General features: G+C 56.4%; 2 protein-coding genes, 1 long non-coding RNA gene and 1 pseudogene across 5 annotated transcripts in view; 3 read left to right on the top strand and 1 right to left on the bottom strand.

Annotated features, from left to right (window-relative positions):
* The window catches only part of LOC127474835 (maestro heat-like repeat-containing protein family member 7), a 181,565-nt gene extending 176,714 nt beyond the window's left edge, over positions 1-4,851 (top strand). For both annotated transcript variants that reach the window (XR_007905988.1, XM_051796141.1), the window contains one exon: positions 4,838-4,851. The gene's annotated coding sequence lies outside the window, so the exon portion shown is untranslated. The remainder of the gene's footprint in view (positions 1-4,837) is intronic.
* LOC127474809 (uncharacterized) overlaps positions 1-17,035 on the bottom strand; it is a 1,721,191-nt pseudogene that overhangs the window by 209,028 nt on the left and 1,495,128 nt on the right.
* The window catches only part of LOC127474860 (zinc finger protein 665-like), a 64,160-nt gene that overhangs the window by 2,001 nt on the left and 45,124 nt on the right, over positions 1-17,035 (top strand). Inside the window, exon 2 of the mRNA XM_051796172.1 lies at positions 6,333-6,336. Within this exon, the coding sequence (XP_051652132.1) occupies positions 6,333-6,336 (4 nt within the window). The remainder of the gene's footprint in view (positions 1-6,332; positions 6,337-17,035) is intronic.
* On the top strand, positions 6,699-8,524 carry LOC127474990 (uncharacterized). Of its 2 annotated transcripts, none has more exons than XR_007906062.1 (3): positions 6,699-6,769; positions 7,018-7,082; positions 8,465-8,524. It is a non-coding gene; the product is annotated as an uncharacterized LOC127474990 (long non-coding RNA). The 2 variants fall into 2 exon arrangements; XR_007906063.1 differs by lacking the exon at positions 8,465-8,524 and adding an exon at positions 7,197-7,253.

The following is a 17,035-nucleotide window of genomic DNA, read 5'->3' on the forward strand; positions in this document are numbered from 1 at the left end:
GGGCACAGACGCTCGGGGGGGACACACGACCCCCTGGGACCCCCCTCACCTTCTGGCGCAGGTAGAAGCCGAGCCCCAGCGCCAGGGAGACGAAGGCCAAGAGGAAGCCCCCGGCCCCTCCTTGGCAGCAATTGCTCAGGCTGATGGAGCCCGGCAGGGCCGGGGCCGCCGGCGGTGTCCGATCCCGGCAGGAAGCGGGGAGGGCCCCGGGGAGCGGCGGCGGCGGGCGGGGCCCTGGGGGAGCCGCCCCGAGGGGTCCCCGCCGCCCGGGGCACTGAAGGAGCCGCCCCGGGACGGGCCCTGGCGGGGGTCGCCAGAGAGGGGGGCGAGCTGGGAACAGAATCAGCTCCGGAGAATAAACCGAGGGAAACCAAAGGACCGCGCCGGGGGAGTCTCCGCCGCCCCGGAGCTGAAAGAGCTGCCCCGCGGGACGAGCGAGGAGGGGCGGCGGGGAAACAGTCGCCCGGGGTGTGGCGAGGGAGGTGGGAATGGGATAAAAGAGAGAGAATAGAGGGAGAAATCACTTTGTTACCCCCGCCCCAACTCCCTTTTGTATACAGATAAAAGCAGGGATCAACATGTGCTTCCCTTCCCCCTTTTCCCCTCAGGGGATGAGAAAACAAAAGAGAAAACCTTGGGAAAGAGGGGGAAAGCCAATTCTGGAAAACTATCTCCTCTGAGATAAGTTGTGCTGCCAAAGGAAATGCTGGCTCCAGAGGTGCCCCAGAGTCGGCAGAGCCCCCCACCCTGCCCACTCACACCCTTCAGCCCAACATTGGGGTTTTCCCCTCCCTGGCACTGCCCAGTCCAGCCCCTCCCTGGTCCCCCCATCTCCCTGCCCCTGCCCCAGCCCAGCAGAGCAGCACACTCGGGTCTGGCCCTGCAGCAGGACATGGAGGCCATGGAGCTCAGGGACAGGCCCTCTGGGGCTGCAATGCTCAGCACATCATCAGCTCAGGCAGCTCCTGCAGCCCCAGGGCCAGCCCCGCTCCCCAGCACAGCAGCAGAGAATCGGCCCCGGGCTCCTCAGGCCCCATTTGCCATCTCCAGAGGCACTGGCCACCACCAGCACCAGCTGGAGCAGCCTCAGCCCCTCAGCCCCCACAGTGGCACCCTGAGGGCAGCACACGGACTCCAGGGAGAAACCAGCAAGGCAAGGACCCTCTGGAGAGTCTGCTCCTTGGCCTTGTTCTTGAGAGCCCTGGAGAAGAAGAGCTGAGGCTTCAGGCTGTGCCTGGAGCAAATGGAGCCCCTTGTGTGGTGGAAAGAGTGCAGTGGAGCCCAGCTCATGCCAGCAGTGCCATGGCCACAGGACTGACCCAGCCCAGCCCAGGGACCAAGGCCCAGAGCACTGAGGCCTCACCGAGGCCCAGAAGGGGAGGGTGGCAGGAGAAAAAGAGCAGCTCTCAACAGGCCAAATGCTGCTGCTCCCTGGCACTGCTGCTGTGCTGGGACTGTTTCCCTGCCCCTCTGCACAGGGGCACTGCCCTGCCAGACTCATCAGAGGTCTCAGAAGACTGAACTCACAAAAGCAAGTCACTGAAGGATCCTTGACTTTGTTTCAATGCATTCCTCATTTACACAGACTGGGTCAAATTCAGGATGTAGACAGTGACCCAGACATGGGATGAATAATCAATATTCACTGTACACAACTTTATCCCAGGAGAAAAAACACATGAAAACCCTGACCCAGCACCACAAAACCCTGAGCAGGCAGGCTGGAACAAGGAGTCCCATTCTGAATGCTATGGAAGAGAAAACAGGCCCTTTGTGCCTTCAGAAAAGCATCCAGTCATCATTTCCCTCAGGGCATCCTTGAAGCAAAAGACTTCTTAAGACAGATGCCAGAGCTTGGCAGCAGGCTGTCTTTCTTAACTTGGAAAATCTCTGCTAACTTCCCTAACAATGGTACAAACCCCCCACATTAATGTTGTCAAACAGCTGCATCTGCAGGATTCATGTTCCAGCATTGCCTAATGCACAATTATCACATCTCTTTTTAAAATTAAAGGGGAGGAGAAAAAAAGCAGGGGGTGGGAGGAGACTCCCCACCCCAGTCATCCATCAAGTGTACATCCTGGCCACTGCTCCCAAGAAATTGAATATATGCTAAAGAGATATAAAAAGACATCAAACTCTTTCAGAAATAAAAGTGCTTCAGAAGCTAGATTTTAATATTGCCAAGTGGGGTTTTGCCAGATTATAAAGTTGACTGAAATACCAGGATACTGCATTTTGGAAGCAGCAGCAGCTCACATATTGCCTTGTATTAGTGGCTGAAGTGTGTTGCTGATTCCAAAGCTGGACTATCATCATCTGTGGAGGAGATAAATGAATAAATAAAAATTGGCATTCCCTACCAACCCTGCTGCCTTGAAGCACTCTTTTCAAGGGCGGCCTCCACAGGAAAAAAAAATTGAAAACCACTTTATTTTGATTATAGTGCTTTCCCCAGGCAGGAATTTTTATTTCAGTTAGAATCTTTGAACCATTACATTTTCAGTGATGCATTTTTATATTTATATTTATATATATATATTTATATTTTTATATTTCAAATAAATTTTGAAAAGGTACAAAAATAAAAAAGAGTAAACTTTGAGAAGATAATAGTGCATCTGAGCATGTTTCATGCCTGCTGGGGTAAGTTAATGGTGAATCACACCTTCCCTTCCCAGCACAGGCTGAGATATATTCTTTTTGGAACATGAAAATACTCAGGGACTGAAGGCAGAGGACACACCAGTCAATGATCCAGCATTATTTTATGAACAGCCTGTTACACACCCAATATCAAACATGCTGCCAGGATATTACAAAATGCACAAGTGTGTTACACTCTGAAAAACTGCACATTGTAAGTGAGCCACTGCACTTCAGGGAGAAAGAAAGGAGAGAATTCCTGAATCTCTACCAAAAAAAACATGAATAGATGGGACCACTTATCCAAAGAGCTGTTCTTGTTGCTGAGGACTCCTCTCTGAACACCTTCACCTGTCATTCTGTCAAGGTAATAAATCCTTCCACTCCTTACAGCACACTCAAAAGCACCCTGCTATTTAATGTCAATGGAAAAATGGCCCAAAGTGTCTAAAACATTTCCTTTTGCTCATGTAAAAGTGCTGGCATTTCACTTCCTTCCTGATAAGCCAGTACCAATGGACTTGATTGTTCTTTTCTTATTCAAAGCATATCAGTAGTTCCAAAGCACTCTCCATCTTATCAGGGGTCTGAACAGCACAGTTACTGAAAACAGTTTGTCCTGGTCCTCTCTCTTTCTGCCAGGCTATCAGATAAACCCAACTAACTCTCTGTCTTTACACCCAATCAAACATAAGCTGTGTCTTCAACAGACTGTAGCCTGTTTCTGGCATGTTACAGGTTTGCTGCTTGACATTAGTTGTACCCAAAACAGCAACAGTGAATTAGCTTAGAACAAAAATATAGTCACTCCATAGCACAGAACACAAAAGGAACACAGGATAGGAAAAAAAAAGAGAAACATTTTGTGAAGTAAGAATGATCCCTCTTATCTCAGCAGTTCATAGGTATTTATCTGGTGCTACTTGAAAAAGAGCCTGGAAGCAGTAGGATCTAAATGCATTCAAAACCAACAGACCTGACACAGGCCTCAAGAGTAGAAAAACAATTTCTTTTTTTTGTTTATTTTATTCTCCTGTCCTCTAGGAACTGTGCCTGATTTGCAAGGGGTGAGAAAGTGAAAGAAAGGAAAATGGTTACAGCATCTGAAAGCGTTTAAATGCCTTTACAGTTTTTGTCTGTAACAAGACTGATTTTCATGATCCAACCTTCATTTGGCACTAAAAGATCCTCACAAAAACAAACCAAAAAAACACTCTCCCCCAAACAAGCCTCTTGGCAACTCTCCTTTTCATTCAGTGTCTCAGATACAGAATTTTCAGTGCTGACTACTGAGGAATAACACAAGATCAACTCCTTCAAAAGGGCCAGGGCTTTGAAGGTTTTGCTTCCTGCCCAGCCCTAGGGAATAGGCACAGCATCTCCCTTCCTTCTTCTCAGGATGACAGGATATCCTGGGATGAGCACAGTGTTGGAAGAGTTAAACATTAACCTGGCTGTGCCCTGGGCACTCTCAGCTGGCTAAATGGAAAGTTCTGTAATGCAGGGAGAAATCCTGAGTTGCAGCTCTGTGATTAAGTACAGCCTTCTTTAGAAGCTGAAACTCCAGCCCCTGAGTGGAGGCTCCTTCCCACCACTTCTCCCACTGACAGTCCCCCTAAGCAATAAAATATCAAACATAAAAAGACAGTGGCATTCATCCTCCACAAAGACAGGACCAAATCCTGCAACCAATTTGATGACAGAAAAAAAATTAAAAGGAAATAAAGAATACACAGAAAATTGCTTGATCCTTAATTACATTTCCAGTATATGGAGAACTACACAAACTGTCAGTAGTAGAGTGCTCAGAGTACACAAAGGAGTGTGATTTCACCATTTTGTTAAATATTGGTTTTACTAGATTTTTGTGTCTTGTATTTCTTTTAAAATATTCACGTGTGAGAGTGAAAAAAAGTGTTTCTTTCAAAACAGCTCTAGAAACCAACCCAAGAAATAGAGAGAAAGGGGTGAAAGAGTAGCAATAATATGTATAGGAATGGTCTGAATAAAGCAAGTCACCTCCTGCCCACCCATCCTGGCACCTGCTGGGAAGGAATTTTGGAAATGCTTAGGAACAAGCTAGCACTACATTTTAGATATGACTTTTTCATCTCTACATCTCCAGGACTTTAAACTGTTTCATGTCTGTAAGGGGGGTACTTTTGAATTAGATGATCAATGGAGCGTAGAGGCGTGAGAAAGGAATCATATTAGGATGTGAAACCAGCCAGAGTATGGTACAATGGAACTTCATGGCACAAGCGAATTGTGAGGTCCATTGTGCTTTTTAGCAAGTCAGCCTGATATCCCCTATTATCAGAGCTGAGTTCTTCCTTGGTTTTGCTACATATTGCAAGATAGATACATCTACCCTTGAAACACAGTGATAGAGGTCGTCCATAGGGGTGAGAAAGATGATGGTGAGAGGCAGATTCTGTGGGCAGGGGTCGCTGGCCCCTTGCCCTACAGCAGGGCATGCACAGACTGTTGCTATCAGGTGATGAACAGGCAGGGTTTGGCTGCCACTCAGGCATCACCTTATACTGGGTACTGGCCCTACGTGGTGTAATGTAGAGCTGATAAAATGGGGTGTCAGGACTGCTGGGGTGAGCGATCCTCATCCTGCCATGGAGACTGTGTTGCTCCGCGGGGACGCCCGCTAAGCACGGGCACCGACCAGCTGCTGCAGATCCTGGCAGCCCTGGCCTGTCTGTGTGGGTAAGCACAGTTTATTGACAGGAAGCAACTCAGAAAGCAAATGTTTTGTATCCTTTTTTAATATCCTTGTAATTCCCTTTTTACTAGTTAATACTGTATTAAAAGCCACTCGTAGTATTGTTTTAATATCCTTTAAATGTTGCTTTAATTCCCTTTTTACTAGTTAATACTGTAATAAAAACCATTCATAGTATTGTATGAATGCCAACTGATAAGGCAGTTATTTTGTATTCTTTTTTAGCTTTTGATTCTCTTTGCTAGTTTTTTATTCTTACTGCAATAAAAGATTTTTTGTAGTGTTTGAATGTCTGTTGTACTTGTCTTTATTCCGGGCATGTATTCAAATGAACTAATACACAAGGGCACAGCTCTTTGGGGCAGGAGACGAGCAGCACCCTTGCCAGGACTCAGGGCGGTGGCAGGTCTCCTTGGGCCGGGACTTGCCAGAACTGCTGATTTGGGTGCAGCCCTGGCCAAAGGGCTGCCAGCAGCATTGGTGCCCTTGCCCACACCTTCCTTCTCAGTGTCACCCCCCGTGTTTAGGATGGCCACCAGCCAGCACTTCTCCCAAGGAGGCCGTGCCAGCTTGTGTGGAAGGCCCCGTGCCCTTCCCGCTGCAACTGAGTCGGTGGCCAAGGGGGCTCCTTGTGCTGCCGTGAGCAGGCACAGGAGGGGAGTGTTTGCTCATTTCTTGAGCTCTTCCTACAGTTCAGGTCCAGCCAGATTAGATACTTCAGAGAGCGGATTCCCTCCAAGGTGGGGCAGGTTGGCGGGGCTGGGGGAGGCCCCAGGCCATGTGGCACTGTGTCCCAGGGCCCTTTGTGACACGCTGGGCACAGCCAGTGGGATGGAAGGGGGCAGGGTGTCCAAGGGCCCTTTATGACCCGTGGTGACAGAGGTGCTGCTGGTGACACGGCCACAGTGTCAACAGTGCTCCTCGGAGCAGGCGACGGGACAGGACGGGACAGAGCGGTGCTGTGCGGAGCCCCCGCGCAGCCAACTCGTGCCTTGCTGACCCGGAGCATTTTGGAGGATTTTCTCGCTTTCAGGTGACCTTGAGGCATTTCCACAGGATTTGGAGACCCGGAGTTTCTCCGAGGTGTCTCTAATCCCTGTGGCAGGTGCCCTCGAGACCCTTTTGCAGGACTTGGAGACCCGGAGCTTCTCCGAGGTGTCTCCAATCCCTGCGGCAGGTGGCCTCAAGGCCATTCTGCAACTTAGGGCCCGGAGTTTCTCCGAGGTTCTCTTTCTCTCTTGCAGGTGCCCTGGACACCAGACTGTGGCATGGCAGGGAGACGCTTCAGCCTGCTCAGGTTGTTCTGGAGGAAGAAGGAGGAGGAAAGCCCTGGAGCTGCTCCAGCACAGCAGCCTGAAGAGGTGCAGCAGGTGCAGCCCCCGCAGGAGGGTGAGTGCTGGAGCTGGGCCACAGGGCTGGTGGCTGCAGCCCCCTTGGCCTCATCCTGTCCCATCCCATCTGGACATGCCCAGGGAAAGGGAGGGGGCAGAGGGGCCGGGGCTGATCTCCTGGCAGCCGTGCTCCATCCACTGGGCATCCCGGGGCTGGCCCTACCTGCTCCTGGAGCCCAGGCCTGGGCTGTGTTCTCCGGCCTCTCCCGCACACCCTCAGCTCTGAGCGCGCTCGCTCTTTGCCAGATGCAGGCCAGGAGCGGACAGAAGAGCAGCTCCGTGCCCGTGGCCGCTTCCGCAGGGCAGCACAGGTACCTGCAGCCATCCCCGCCTGGGCTGGGCCTGCTCTCACTGCTCAGCCCAGCACCGCTGTTGCGGCCCTCCAGGGGACATCCCTCTCTTCCCTGCCCTTCTTTCGCCTGCAGACATTTATGAAATTCATGGGCAGTCGGCGTAGAAAGTCCAGGGTCACACCAGCTGATGTTGAGGCCCAGCCTGAAACCATCCCGACCCAGCTGACAAGGCCTGATGTCAGCACCACGTCAACTGCTGTCCCAGCACAGTGTGACACCACAACCAGTGATCACACAACCCACTGGGACACCACGTCCACCGATGACGTGTCACACTGTGACTCTGTGCTGCCTGGTCTCACGGAGGAGGCCGACGCCACAACAATGGAGGGCGTGGCAGGCACTGACACCTCGCCTGTTCAGCGCCTGGCCGATACCCCCAGCCTGGACTTTCTTGAGGAGAGAGCTGTCTCTGCAGAAGTAAGCAGCCTGTGGCCCCCCAAGCTGGGTGCGCTGGGCCCCCTCAGCCTTTGAGGCTGGCACAGTGTGCTGGGAAGGGAAGCATTTCTCAGGGGAAGCTGGGCAAGTATCTAACTCTGGCAGCTCTCCACCTCTCCCCTGTGCATCCTCCAGGCCAGACTGTGGGACCTGGGGACCTGGGGCTGCTCAAAGCATCTCCAGTCCCTGGGGCAGGTGCCCTTGAGGCCAGACAGTGGGACTAGATGAGGCGAGGCATTTCCCAGGCTTCTCTCTTGCAGCTGCCTTCAAGGCACGACTGCAGGACTTGAGGAGCCAAAGCTTTTCCATGGCATCTCTGCTGCAGGTGTCCATAACGCCAGACAGAGACATGCAGCAGAGACCACCCACGGTGCCCAAGCTGGCCTGGGTGAAGGAGGAGGAGAAGGAGGAAAGCCCTAGGGCTGCTCCAACACAGCAGCCTGAAGAGGTGCAGCAGGTGCAGCCCCCGCAGGAGGGTGAGTGCTGGAGCTGGGCCACAGGGCTGGTGGCTGCAGTCCCCTTGGCCTCATCCTGTCCCATCCCGTCTGGACATGCCCAGGGAAAGGGAGGGGGGCAGAGGGGCTGGGGCTGATCTCCTGGCAGCCGTGCTCCATCCACTGGGCATCCCGGGGCTGGCCCTGCCTGCTGCTGGAGCCCAGGCCTGGGCTGTGTTCTCCGGCCTCTCCCGCACACCCTCAGCTCTGAGCGCGCTCGCTCTTTGCCAGATGCAGGCCAGGAGCGGACAGAAGAGCAGCTCCGTGCCCGTGGCCGCTTCCGCAGGGCAGCACAGGTACCTGCAGCCATCCCCGCCTGGGCTGGGCCTGCTCTCACTGCTCAGCCCAGCACCGCTGTCGCGGCCCTCCAGGGGACATCCCTCTCTCTTCCTTGCCTTTCTCCTGTAGCTGGTTTGCAGATTCATCAGGTGCATTTGGCATGAAGAGGCCACTTTCATGGCCCATGGGGACACGGCAAACTTGGACCTCTTCAATGCCCAGACCAGCGCTGCCCTTCTGGATTTGCTTGTGGAGAACGGTGTCTACAAAGCGAAGCAAGTAAGCAGCCTGTGGCCAGGGCTCCAGTCCCCCAGGGATGCTGTGGCCCCTCACGTCGGCTGCTCTGGGTCCCCTCAGCCTTTGAGACCAGCAGAGTGTGGTGGCAAGGGGAGCACTTCTTGGGGGAAGCTGGGCAAGTTGCTGGCTCTGGCAGCTCTCCAACTGTCCTCCGTGTCCCCTCCAGGTGCCGGCCATAGTCAGGTGCATCCATCAGTGGCTCACGTCCAATGTGTCTGATGAGCACCGGCTGGACAAGACTCTTGTCCTGCTGACCGAGGCACACCCCACGGACGTTGCAGTGACCCTGCTGCGCTCTGCCCCAGCCTGTGACAGGTATGGGGCCCACCTACCTTGAGGGCTCACCTGCCTTTAGACCCCATCCCCCTGGACAGCCTGTCCCAAATGGTGTGCCAGAGACATGGAGACTTCCCGGACACTCCAGCTCCTCTCTTTGCCAGCTTTGGCATGTCAGCCTCCAATCCTGAGGCCAGCCTGCCTCCCTGCCCCACAAGGCACCGTGGCTCTGTCACCTGGGCCCCGCAGCTGCCCAGGCCACAGCGCTGTGTCCCAGACCCCCCTGAGCCAGAGTTGTGACTCCACAGAGCTGCTCGCACCATGTGGAAGACGCTCATCTCCTTCAGACGGACTAAGGAGCCGGTGCTGCAGATCCTCTTCTGTGTGCTGGAATACTGGCCAGCGCACAGGAGACGCACCTCTGATGGGGATGAGAGGGATGTCTTTGCCCTGGCTGTGAGTTTCTTGAGTTGACCTCTGCTGGCCCCCAGGTTGCCTCTGGGATGCCTTTCCATCCTCCCTCACCACTGCTTCTCCCTGCCCCAGGCACTGGGCTGCAAGCCTGGCTTAGGGGCAGGTTCAGGGGCAGCAGGCCGGGGGATCCCCCTGTGTCTCCTCTGGCCTGTCCCTGCCACATTTGGGCCCTGCCACATGGACATCTGGGCCCTGAGAGCTGTCTCTGGGTGCTTTGTCTTTGGCAGGCAACTGTGGCACTCTGGGAGATCCTCCAGCTATCCCACTCCTGGTGCCCAGGGGGAGTGAAGAACAATTCCCCCCGCCTCCTTCTGACTCTGCTCTTCCAAGTTTTCATCAGCACAGAGGAGATGTCAGAGGAGGTCGAGACCTTCTGGAGGCGATGCCGGGAGCAGCGCAGCCTTCCCCCCAACCCCAACAGGTGCTCCATCCCAGTCCCCTCTCCCTGCCACGCCCTCGGGGCTGGGGCCAGGGCTCTGTGCCTGACCTGGGCTGTGCTCTGCACACAGGTTTGCAGTGCAGACCGTTAAAGCCCTGCTGCGCCAGCTGCTGGATGAGGACGTGTTGATGGCGATCGGTCGCAAGTGTGGCTGGGACATGCTCCTCAAGGCTGACACCCACCACTATGCAGTGGGTCTGCTGGCCAGGTGAGAGCCCTTTCTCCCCACTGCCCCTGTCATTTTTGCCCTGTGCACAAGCCACCCCACACAGTACCTGTGTGCTGGGCCAGAGGGCCTTGGTAGCCAGGGATGGCTGAGCAGAGTGGAAAAGGCGGAGAGGGGCGGCTGCACAGGAGGAGCCACCTCCCAAAGTGCCCACATCCTCTCCTGGGCTGGTGGCCAAAGACCAGACCTGTGTGAGTCAGTCCCAGGAGAGCTTTGCCCACCTGGCTCAGGGTCTCTGGCACCTTTATTCCCCCTTGCAGGGAGCTGTGCCGTTTCTCCCGCTCCTTCTGCCGCAGCATCGCCGTCAGCCTGCTCCCGCGGCTCAGCAGGGGAGAGCCCCTGTGGGAACTGCCTGCCCTGGCGTTCCTGGTGGAGGTGAGCCTGATGGCGAGCGCTGCCTGGCCCAGCTGCCTCCCCCTCTCTGCCCTCTCACAGCCGCAGCCACCCGGGACGGTGCCTGCACCCTGTGCTGCTGCCTGGGCCCAGCCCCGGGCGGGTCTGGGCTCCTGCCGGCCGGGCACCCCGTCACTGCTCCCTGCCTTTCAGGTCCTGCACTGCCTGAACCCCAGACAATGTGGGCCCAGCGTCCTGCAGATCATTTCCAGGCACCTGCGCAGGCAGTGCCCGGAGAGGCGTCGCCTGGCGCTCCGAGGCCTGCTGGTGCTCAGCAAGGCTCCCTCAATGGTGAGCAGGGGGCAGGGGCTGAAGCCGGGCCGGCAGCGTGAGGCTGTGCAAGGCAGTAGCTTGGCCTTGGCTGGCCTTTGGCAGCTGTGGCAGTTGCTCCCAGCTCTCCTCCTCCCCGTTCAGCTGCCCACCTCTTTTGGGATGCACCTTTGACCTCTGGGCCCCGCGGCAGCACCGTGGGGCTGCACCACAGCATTGTGTTCCACACAGGCTAAGAGCATCCGGAGCCTGAATGAAAGCCTCCTGGAGCTACTGCAGGATGCAGACACAGACACAGTTCAGATGACTCTCTCTGTGTTCATCAATGTGCTGGGCTTGAAAGTCATCGAAATATCCAGCCCAATAGCCCTGAAGTTGCTTGAGGTGCTGCGGCCACTCTTTGACAACGTAAGGCTCTGTGCCCCTCATTGTGGGCACTGAGTGCTGCCAGGAAACTTTGGGCCCAGTGTCTTTTCAGGCCTGTGCCCCAGTGGGCCTGGAGAAGCCAGTGCTGAGGTCTTTTCCTCTTCCTTTGCACCAGGAGCACAGCCAGCTGCAGCAGCTCTCCATGCTCCTCTTCCGGGAGCTGATGGAGGCGACAGAGAGGAGCAAGAGCCTGAAGCCACACGTGTACCTGAGTCTGGTGCCATTCTACTTCAACTGGCACGATGAGAACCAGCGTGTGGCAGAGGTGAGGACTCGTGGGCTCTGGTGTCCCCATGGCAGGAGGCTGCTGTGCCTCCTGCCCTGGCCCATGGTCGCCTGCAGCCTCCTCCTGGCCTTGGCGCAGGGATGCGGGTGCTGTGCCCTGGGCTGCGGTGCCATGGCCCGCTCTCTGTGGCTGTGCAGGCCTCTCGGAGAGCACTGTTTGGTGCAGCCAAGTTCCTGAAGTGGAGGGATCTTGAGAACTTGGTGACCATGGAGCAGCCATGGAGGTTTCCCGAGTGCCTGGTAAGGATGGCCCCAAAGCCCCAGCCCCTGGCTCCCCTGGAGCACCCAGCCCTCTGCTCCCCCCAAACCCGGCCCCAGCGGCTGCTGGCCAGGCCTCAGGGCTCTGCGGGCAGGGGAGCCCCGTGCTGGGGGCAGGGAGCGCCCGGCCAAGGGGCAGAGCCTGAGCCGAGCCTTCCCTCCGTGCCCTGGCACTCTTTGCAGCTGGAAAAGGACAGGAGCCGAGTGGGCCAGTACGTGCGCCAGGCCCTGCCGTTCCTGGAGAGCCCAGAGGAGCCCCTTCGAAAGCTGGCCATCAAGTTTCTGGGTGAGCCACAAGGCCGGGGTCCCTCCCCGCCCCGCTGCAGCTCGGCCCCAGCCCCGGCTGCTGCAGTGGCAGCAGGATGCGGCCCAGGGCATGTGGAGCCCCGAGTGGCCTGGTGCCTGCTGCCGCCCTGTGCCAGCCCAGCCCTGGGGCGTCCCCATGCGGGAAGGCCCCGGGCTCAGCCCTGCCAGGGCAGGAGGCCGTGTGGCCGGGCTGGCAGCGCCGCTGCGGGGGACCTGTGCCTCTGGGGCCTGACAGGCTCTGTGTTCCCAGGGATCGCCGCCAGGTCCATGAAGCAGGAGCAGCCAGAGCTGCAGCTCATCTGCCAAGGTGACCGAGGGCACCTTCCAGCTGATCCCCTTGGGCCCTGCTCCCTCCTGGCCATGGCAAGAGCTGGCTGGGATGGCCCTGGCAGGAGGGGCTCCTCACGTCCCCACACCCCTGGCCTCTCACCTTGGCTCTCTTCCTTTCTCTTTCAGCCCTTCAAGGCATGACTGATGACAGCCCTGCCGTCTCAGACCTGGCCCTTCAAACGCTCCACATCATCAGAGCTGTACGGAGAACTTCATTCTTTCCGTTCTGGTAGTCTCCGTTGCTGCCTCTTCCAGCCCGTAAAGGTGTGACAGAGGACATCAGACTCACCATGGCAGGCCTGGCAATTCAACACTGCTACGTGCCGAGAGCTGTACAGATGGCTCCCTACTGCAGATTCCAACAGCTCCAAGACTGGCTGTGCAGGGTGTGGAAGACCCGGCCTTTTCCACAGGGCAGTGTCTGCCTGTGCTGCTGCAGCTCTGTGGGGAACTGATGCAGGAAGCTCCATCTCCTGGGGCCACCTGAGCCTGTGGGGAAGATGCCTCTTCCCTGCAAGCACCTCCTTTGAGCCCAGCATGGGAATATTACATCCATGTTATCACATACAGAAGCCCAGGAGTTTTTTTTGGTGCCCAGTGTGAACAGGGTCTTGGGGAAGAGGGGAAAAAGGGCTCCTTGTGCTCAGCAACACTTGCCCAGTTGTGCAGCGTGCCAGCAGAAGCAAGCAGAAGCCCCTTGGCCTTTGGTGGTTCTGCTGGAGCCTCAGTGTTTCCAGAAATGGATGGCCAAAGGCTGGAGCTGTGGGGAACCCTGAGGACCTTGTCCTTGGCGATGGCCACAAGCCCACCCCCAGCCAGGAAGCAGGGTCTGTGTCCTGCCTGTGTGTTGCTGGCTGGATTGCTCTGGGCTCCCAAGTGCCTCTGGAGCGGCTCCTCTGGAGCTCCTTCAGGGCTGCGCCGCTGCCGGGCAGGTTGGCGGGGCTGGGGGAGACCCGCAGGGGAGGGGGTGCTGGGAGGCCAGGAAGGGGTGAGGTGCTGTGGAGGCCCTGATGGCACAAGGGAGCAGGAAGCCTTGAGGGGAATCTGTGAGGGGGTGGGTGGCAGAAGGCTGCAAGGGGACAGACTGGGCGCAGGCCCCGAGGGGCAGGGTGGAGGGAAAAGCCCCCAGGACTTGGGGGGCAGAGGCCATAAGCAGCCCCCAGGCAGCCACCTCCTTCCCTGCCAGCCGGCTGCTCTGGTGCTTTCCCGAGGCCTCTCCCAGCCCTGTGGCAGAAGCCCTGGAGGCCAGGCCTCAGCAGCAGGGTGGGCACACCCCCAAGGGGGTCAGGCTGGCCTGGTTGGGGACAAGGAGGGCAAGGGGTCCCTGCCAGGGCACGTCTGCTGGGTGATGCCAGCGAGGGGCAGTGGCACAGGCAGGGCTGGCGGCCAGCCCGGGCCCCCACGGCTGCCCAGGCCAAGGGGCTGTGGCCAACACCCCCCTGAGCCAGAGCTCTGGGCCCACAGAGCTGCTGCCACCACGGGCAGGGCGCTGGGCTCCTCGGGCAGGCCTGTGCACTCGCTGCTGCCCAAGTGGCTCCGCCCCACAGACAACAGCACCAGAGGCTGCCCAGGAGCAGCAGCACCCACAACGCCTGGGCCTCCTCACCCAGGCACCCACACCTGCCAGGACACCAAAAATGGGCAGACTGTGGGCACAGTTGCACCTGCTTTGGCAAAAGGCTTCAGGGCAAGTGGCCACCACAGCTTTCCAGTGACTCCCCAGCCTCACAGCAACCCTTGGCAGCTCCAGCTGCAGCCTGACATCCTGACTGACTTCAACGGCCCTGCTTGAGGCTGGACACGCCTTCCACACTCAGGTGTCCCCAGCCAGCTCCACTGGTGCCATCCTTAGAGACTCTGCTGGGACACCAGCCTCGGGCTGCAGCTGCTCAACCTCTCCTCCACGCAGGCACCTTCAAAACACGGGCATGGGCTTCTAAACTCTACGTCCAGCACTTGAGGACAACAAAGGAAGAAGCAGAAGCTGAAGCAATACAGGGCCTCGTGTGGCGGATCTTCAGGGATGGAGCTGATGGGGGTTTTGTGCTGCTGCTAATCACTTCCACCCCAAAATCATGCCAGGAAGGAGCAACAGCTTCTGCCTTCTGACAGATGCCAAGTCTTGCCACCAATTGCTCCAGCTGCTGCTCACAACAGCCACCTGCAAGAGGGCAGACCTCAGTGCCCCTTGGCTTTGGCTGCCCTCTGGCAGAGAAGTCCCCCAGGGGCACAGCTCTTTGGGGCAGGAGATGGGCAGCACCCTTGCCAGGACTTGGGGTGATGGCAGGTCTCCTTCGGAAAGGACTTACCAGGCTGTCCCTCAATAATCCCGGGAGCAGGCAGGGAATGCTGAGCAGATCAAGCCCTGCCCAGATGTCCCATCGGGAAGACACTGTTCTAGGGGGAATTCACTGGGTCTACTAACTCTTTCTGACTGGCTTAATGACTCAGCTGTGGTGTGTCCCTGTCACTCAGATGCCTTCTTGGCCCCACCTGACGTTGTGATTCATGTGACTGACAATGCCTTTAACATCCCTGTAAGTGATCCTTGTTATTTTAGTTGTAGCACAGATCAAAACGTATCTACCCTCCATTGATCATTATTAATTCCCATGGGCAGAAGAGCCAAACTGGGGCTCCCAGGGAAGCAGAAGCTGGGAGGATGAGGCAGGATACAGTGAATGAAGGAAACTGTGAAATGCAGAAATCCTCAGTGGGTGGCTGATTGCTTGGATCATCTCTGCAGCAATCCCGGCAGCTGCCGCAGCCACGGCTCCTGCTGCACTGGTCATTCAGTGCAGGCCATGCCTGCAGGGCCAGTGTGTGGGCACTGTGGCAGCATCAGGAGCAGGGGTTCAGAATCTGTCTGGTTTCAATATTCCAAGTCCTCTGGAAGCACATGGGACAAGAGCCCGAAGACAAGGAGCCCGGGTCCTGGCCCTCTTGGCCGTGAACTCTGCGTGTCCAAACAAAACAGGGGCAGAGGTGGGACCAAGCGGAGTCACTCTGCACCTGCCCTGAGTTCATGGGAAGGCAAAGGGAGGATGGACCTTGGCTGAGTGCTTGGAGAGAGAAAAGGTTGTTTCTCCAAGTGCAAATGCACTTGAACCAGCCTGCACAACCAGCCTGTGTTTTTCTCTGGTGGCTGAACACAGGCAGCACGTGAGGGGAGGGGAATGTGTGGAATCAGGGCACTGCTTTGGGGCCATGCTGGGAATTCTGGTGGACTAAAAGACATACACTGAGTGCTGCTCATGAGAGAAGAGGAATAAAAGGGGACACGGAAAAATGTCGGCGGACAAGTCCCGCAATGGAACTCTGTGTGTGCAGCCTCATTTTCTCCCTCAGCATCCACAAGAGAGGAGGCAAAAAGTAGTGTTTGGGACCCCAAAACTTTCTTGGGGGGGGAAACTGGGGATTGAGGGAACAATGGGAAAGTGGGAGGAACAGGGAGAAGGGTAGAAAAGGGGGGATTGTCTGGTAGGTCCGATGGCCCCATGGGGGTCTTTGGGCACAGGAGGGGTTGGAAAAGAGGGGGTGCCCCCCCTGAGCTCCCAACTTACTGTGAGGTGCTGGGGGCTGCTGAATCCAATCTCAGAGTTGGATTATGCCAACAGTTTCAGTTTAGAGGAATTACAGAGGTGTGACTGAACCACTTTTGTCCCCCAGCTTTTAACGATGGCAAATCAGATCTATTGATAAAAAGGAATTTATTTAGGGTTCCAAATGATCAAACAAAGGATCTTCATCAGAATTATTTACTGCACAATACAAACACTAAAACTACCAGGAGTACAGGATAAGATAAGACAGTGTTCTACCCTAAAGAAATTGTTGAAGAAATTCTACTAAAGTTGGCTTAAAAGCAATAGTTCTTAATTTGAGATGGATGTAACTCCCCCTCCAGCAGTGACCTTGGTGGGGCCCCAGCCAAGGCAGGAAACTCCACACACCCCCAAGAAGGGTTCTGTTGGAAGAACCTGCCCCTGTGAAAGGGGTTGAAAGGGATGGACTGACAGTCACTGGACTCCAGGGGTTGCCTCCCCATCAGGGGGTTCATTTCAGGGTGGAAGCAGCGGCTGAAGCTCTTCCCGCAGTCAGGGCACTGGTAGGGCTTCCCTTACTGGTGGGCCTGTTGGTGTCTGTTCAAGGTTGAGCTGTGGGAGAAGCTCTTCCCACACTCCCCACACTTGTAGGGCCTCTCCCCGGTGTGGATGCGCCGGTGGGTGACAAGGTGGGAGTTCCGGTTGAATCCCTTCCCGCAGTCGGTGCAGCGGAAGGGCCTCTCATCCGTGTGCGTCCGCTGGTGCACAAGGAGATTGGAGCTGGTCTGAAACCTCTTTCCACATTCCAAGCACATGTAGGGCTGTTCCCCAGAGTGGATGCGCTGGTGTCGGATCAGGTCAGAGCTGTCCCTGAAACTATTCCCACATTCCGCACACATGTAGGGTCGTTCCCCAGTGTGGATTCGCTGGTGTCGGATCAGGCTGGAGCTGTTACTGAAGCTCTTCCCACATACCCTACATGTGTAGGGCCGTTCCCCACTGTGGATGTGCTGGTGGGTGAGGAGGTTGGAGCTCTTTCTGAAGCTCTTCCCACATTCCGGGCACCTGAAGGGCTTCTCCCTGCTCGGAGGCTGCTCAGGGACCACCAGGTCATTGCTCTGGCTCAAGCTCTGGCCACCTTCCCAGCACAGGCTGGTTCTTTCCTCCTCAGAGCA

Source organism: Manacus candei, unplaced genomic scaffold (assembly GCF_025592945.1).
Source record: "Manacus candei isolate 608988 ecotype Guabito, Panama unplaced genomic scaffold, ASM2559294v1 h1tg000045l, whole genome shotgun sequence".
Taxonomy (NCBI): Eukaryota; Metazoa; Chordata; class Aves; order Passeriformes; family Pipridae; genus Manacus; species Manacus candei.